This window comes from Tigriopus californicus, chromosome 10 (genome assembly GCF_007210705.1).
Source record: "Tigriopus californicus strain San Diego chromosome 10, Tcal_SD_v2.1, whole genome shotgun sequence".
Classification (NCBI taxonomy): Eukaryota; Metazoa; Arthropoda; class Copepoda; order Harpacticoida; family Harpacticidae; genus Tigriopus; species Tigriopus californicus.
In genome coordinates this window covers 12,650,968-12,656,381 of record NC_081449.1, presented here as the reverse complement: position 1 = coordinate 12,656,381, position 5,414 = coordinate 12,650,968, and the positions used below count along the sequence as shown (strand labels likewise).

Sequence of the window (5,414 nt, the reverse complement as noted above, 5' to 3'; positions counted from 1 at the left end):
TCTCAAGTTGTTGGTTCAATTCCTTGAGGACAGACAGGGAAACTTGGAACCGTTTGGATTCCTTCCTCCCCTTTTCAACGGATATGCCCGGCAGGAATAGTTTCTTCAACGAAACTTACAAGATAAGGGGGCTCCGAGATTTTTAACAAGGGTGAATTTCCTCAAGTATCACAAAGGGTGGGTGAAAAAAAGGTAGACCCCAAACCTTGATCGGTCCAGTGGGAGAGGAAAAACAAATGAGGCGGTTATTTCAAGTTGGTCTCTGGTCCCTCAAAACGAATTTCTAGTTGGTCCTCGAACAACCCTTGGGTAGAGAGTGAGAGAAAGGGAGGAACAAATCCGACGGACTCTTGTGTGCTTTAGGTATATTCGTTTGAAATTCTGAACTGTCTTGAGAGCGTGGCAAATGATGAGTTGGCATTCTGAGATGAGCTCGTCTCTTCCTTGAATACCAAGTCCTTTGAGGAGTGTTTTAATCAAATAGAAAAGTTCTGAAGGTCAAACCCAAGGTGAGAATGTGAGGGTCTTGAATGAACTTGTCCGCCCAGCTTGGCCTGTCCATGACTCTTCTTGAGTTTGCTTTTGCCTTTTCAAGGGTATTATCAATCTCATCATCTGAGGTTTCCAATCAACTTGGACGATCCGGAACTGAGCACGCAAATGCTTGATAAAGATTGTCACAAAGTTCGATGATCAAGATCAATCAAAGGGCGCCAACTCCAAATGAGTAAGTCAGATATGCGATAAGGAAGTGTTGGCAAAGTGCTTTGATGTTGAATAACTCATTTTCACATCGTGATCCATCCAGGATGAAGGTAAATCTCTCTCACTCGAAACATTTTTATGTTCAACTAAGTGAAATCCATCCATTCCTATTTATCGTACTCTTACCTTCCATCTTTAGAAACTAGCCGCCATTTTTCTCAGTCTGAGCATTTTGCTCTTTGAACCCGTCAGAGCCATGCAACGCCCTCCAGGAGGGCGTCCTATGTACCCTGGTGCTTCAGGACCACCTTCGTCAATAATGAGTCCGGCCATTTGCTCCGGTATAACGGGTCTCGTGGTGGGTACCGGAATCGGCATTGGCATCGGCGCTCTCATCTTCAACCGACCGTGGAACCGTGGGAACGTCGGTGGCGGAATCTGGTTCGGCAAGCGGAGGAAACGAGATCTATGGAATCACGAAGAAGAAGATGACGACGATGATTGACACACTCGTCTTTTCACATTGCCAATATTAATAAAGTACTAGAAAACAGTGATCGGCGCGTTTCTTCTGGCGTAAGCTCGTTTTTAGCGCGGATTTCTTGTCGACTGTCACGCCCTCTGGTTAGACTTGAGTCTATCACTTGAATCTCTAAGTTTAGCAGCTGCTTTCTGATGCAATGCCACATACACGTTGCGAGAAATCGGGTAGGGTCATTGGGTGGTTAAAGATAGTGTAATAAGAAAAGTAACAATGGTGTCGAAACAAAAGGGTGAAAATGAAAGATTGAAAGTGGAAGATACCCAAGACACGTCGAAGGATCCTCCTGTGACCGCCGAGGAGTTGCAATCGGCTTTAAGGAATTTTATTACATTGGATGCCGAGCAAAGGAAACCCCCTGTGAGCAAGCCCAAACCCTATCTACCGGAGTCCAAAGCGAATGGCAGAAGGAATGTCTTGGTCACTTCGGCTTTACCGTATGTGAACAATGTTCCTCATTTGGGTAATATCGTGGGGTGTGTTCTCTCTGCCGATGTATTTGCTCGCTTTTGTCGATTGAGAAACTATAACACCCTGTACATTTGTGGAACGGATGAGTACGGTACGTCCACGGAGACCAAGGCCCTTAAAGAAGGGTTGACCCCTCAGGAGATTTGTGATAAGTACCACAAGCTTCACGCCGATATCTACCGATGGTTCAATATCGCCTTTGACCATTTTGGTCGAACTACAACTCAACAACAGACAGAGGTGGCTCAGGACATATTTTGGAGCCTTCATAAGGCTGGAAATTTGTTGGAAGATGCTATTGATCAGCTCTATTGCGAGAAGTGTGAAAAGTTCCTGGCTGACCGGTAAGTTCTTTTCCAATGCTGATGTAGACGCCTTTCAGGATATGTTGGGGATGTTTCAGATTCGTGGAAGGAGTGTGTCCTATGTGCGGCTTTGATGATGCCCGAGGGGATCAATGCGATGCCTGTGGCAAGCTCATCAACGCTCCTGATCTCATTAAGCCACGATGTAAAATCTGCTCGACTGCGCCTAAAATTAAGCAGAGCCGACACATTTTCCTCGATCTGCCCAAGATTGAGCCCGAATTAGACAAATGGTTGACGGAAGCCTCCAAATCCTGGACCAATAACGCTAGAGTGATTGCAAGATCTTGGTTGAAAGGAGGTCTTCAACCTAGATGTATCACTCGTGACTTGAAATGGGGAACACCAGTCCCTATGAAGGGATATGAGGACAAGGTGTTCTATGTTTGGTATGATGCTCCCATTGGATACATCAGTATCACGGCCAATTACACGAAAGATTGGGAGAAGTGGTGGAAGAACCCGGACGAGGTCGAACATTACGAGTTCATGGCCAAAGACAACGTTCCGTTCCATTCGGTGATCTTCCCTGCTTGTCAATTGGGCACCAAGCAGGACTGGACAATTGTTAACCATCTCATGGCCACGGAATATTTGAACTATGAGGATGCCAAATTCTCTAAGAGTCGAGGAATTGGCGTCTTTGGCAACGATGCCATGGACACTGGGATTCCAAGTGACATCTGGAGGTTCTACCTCACCTATATTCGCCCCGAAAACCAGGACTCCGCATTCCAGTGGGACGATTTGATGCTCAAGAATAACTCCGAGCTGTTGGGCAACTTAGGGAACTTCGTGAACCGCGCTTTGAAGTTCTGTAAGGAAAACTTTGAGGGTAAGATTGTCGAGATGAAGCTGAACCTGGATGACCAGAAATTCCTGGTTTTGGTCACGCGACATATCAAACAATATGTGGAAGCCTTGGAAGGGGCCAAAGAGCGGGACGCCATCGTTCAACTCTTGAGCATTTCTCGTCTGGGAAATCAACTCATGCAGGCCAACAAACCCTGGAAATTAGTCAAGAGCGAATCAAGAGAAGATCGAGCTCGAGCTGGAACCGTGGTTAGCTTGAGCGTGAACACGGCGTGTCTCCTGTCCATTTTAATCGAGCCATTCATACCAGATATTGCCGGCACCTTAAAAAAGCAATTGAACTTCGCACCAGGCTCTGCCCCGGTTCTGGATGTCCATTTTTTATGTCTCTTGAAACCCGGGCATGTTATTGGGGATCCAGCTCCAATGATTCGCGAGATCAAAGCCGACGAAATCAAGGCACTGAAACAAAAATATCAGGGCGATCAAGAGAGTCGCGAAAAAACCAAAGCGACGAAATATCCTGGAAAATAGAGTCTGAGGCGTCATGTCTTCCACGCTTTGCCGAAATAAAATGCTTGAAAAGTCCAATTTTTAACTCAGTAATTGATTTGAATCCTTTACTTATGATGAACCATCTAGGAACAATGCGGAGTCCTGACCAAGCTTTTCCATGCCTTAATGAACATCCTTTGTTGCGAGGAGAGAACTTGAGCCCATGAGATAGAAGAACACCCTCCTTACCCAGACTTCTTTCAAGTAAAAACGAACATCACAAATCAATCTTTAAAACCATGTTCAATCTTCTGCTCCTATTATGAATTATTAAAGCGGTAGAGTGCACAAGATTGCTCAAGGTTATGAAGAATGAATGTGTGTTTTTCCTTTGGAACCTACGAGCATTTCAGGTTTTCTCATGGTAGCTGACCCTTTGATCCAGACGGTACTGACATCCTCATACGTCAAGACTCGTGACAATTGAAAATTGGTTCCAATCTCATTTTTTAGGGAGTTATATTATTAGGATTTTTGGGCTCACGTTTTGAATTCGCTCTAGTTATTAATATAAAAGAGATGCGTTCCATGAAGTATACCGTTCTCTAACTCTCTCTGTCACGTCAACTTGCCCTCTTAGCTCGATTTCTAAAACATACTCCAGAGTATAGAGACGTTAAATGATAAATCTATCAATCAAATTGGGTCTTCAGCCTTTGGCGTTCTCCTTCTACAAAAAGAGATAAATAATTAAATAAAGATGTCGACATTCTGAAAAGATAGCCTTTCAGGCCAACAGTTGAGATTTCATTGGAAAATATGAAAATAGTTCCAGATAACTTTTCGTGACAAACGTAAGAATTACCAGCAAAAGCAATTCAATGTTCTGTAACATAATTCGAAGCCATTGGAAAAGAGCCTTTATGAAAGGCAACAAAATCGAACTCTTCTCAAGTCTCTCGGAAATTGTGTGAAGTTGGAAACTGAACTTGTCAATCTGTCACAAAAAATGATTTGTTTGAATGGGGGGCATGAAAAATAGAGTGTTTCCCGAGATTACTGATCAATTGCCCCATTATGGACAAATGGACCAGAATACATGCTTGTTCTTCTACGTACACATGACTTCCTGCGCCTAAGGAACCCACAACTTACAATTGACTTCACGTTTCAAGCTAAAGATTTGCAGTAATTTTATAAGCTAGAAAAGGTTGCAACATTTGTCTCTTTGGCAATGATCAATTTTCGTCTCTCGAAGGTATTTTTTGGAAGGTAGAAAGTAATCAGTTTCGGTGAAACACGTGAAATCAAACCATTAAAAGAATGAGTTATGTAATGAAATATTCGTACTCCCTTCATAATAACCAGCTTACAAATCAAATGACGCTAAATCTTAAATAATTCCGTTAGCCAATTATTCAAAGAAAATGTAGACTTTTAAGTCATTTGCTAGAATCCACCCCTTCCTCTAATAATCATCAGGGCATTAGTAACGAAATTACAGCAATTCGTTCCTTTTTTGAAAACAGAAACTGTAATCCCATTACATTTTAAAATTGTCTAAATGTAACAACCCAAAAACTACAAGAATTACCCGTTACTCGCTCCTTTTTCAGCTTCCTGAGTGGCCTTCAATTTTTTCTTTTAAACGTGACAGCTGAGGAAGGTTAAGACCTTGGCTCAGCAGAAATTGCCGTTTTTGCTATTTTCATCTAACATATCATGAACAATGAAAGTCAGGATTGACAATTGTGCTTGCTCATAACTACTCTGTTCTTGGTTTCAAATCTTGTGGCATTTGCTGCTATATTGTTTACATCTTCTCAATCAAATTCCTTTGGACTAAAAACCTGATTTAGTGCAATTGTCAAGCAACGAAAATCTTTTTGCGACATTGTTTCACACCTTCAACAATCATTATCCCTTTCAGGGCCCTCATCTTGACTCCTCAAAGCGTTATGAAGCAACAGATTTTGAACAATAATAACAAGATTAAATGCCGATGCTCATGATTGAAAAGCATT

The 5,414-nt window shown here is 42.6% G+C and overlaps 2 protein-coding genes across 2 annotated transcripts; both read left to right on the top strand.

Moving 5' to 3' along the window:
- Positions 1 to 615: 615 nt before the first annotated feature.
- LOC131888252 (uncharacterized) lies at positions 616 to 1,210 on the top strand. The gene is made up of 2 exons (XM_059237060.1): positions 616 to 815; positions 905 to 1,210. The coding sequence occupies exons 1-2, from the start codon at positions 771 to 773 to the stop codon at positions 1,208 to 1,210; spliced, it is 351 nt and encodes a 116-aa protein (XP_059093043.1). The 5' UTR covers positions 616 to 770.
- A 155-nt stretch (positions 1,211 to 1,365) lies between these two features.
- LOC131888250 (methionine--tRNA ligase, cytoplasmic-like) lies at positions 1,366 to 3,486 on the top strand. Its single transcript, XM_059237054.1, has 2 exons — positions 1,366 to 2,061; positions 2,121 to 3,486. Exons 1-2 carry the CDS (start codon positions 1,460 to 1,462, stop codon positions 3,427 to 3,429), a joined length of 1,911 nt encoding a protein of 636 aa, XP_059093037.1. The 5' UTR covers positions 1,366 to 1,459; the 3' UTR covers positions 3,430 to 3,486.
- The last annotated feature ends 1,928 nt before the right edge of the window (positions 3,487 to 5,414 follow it).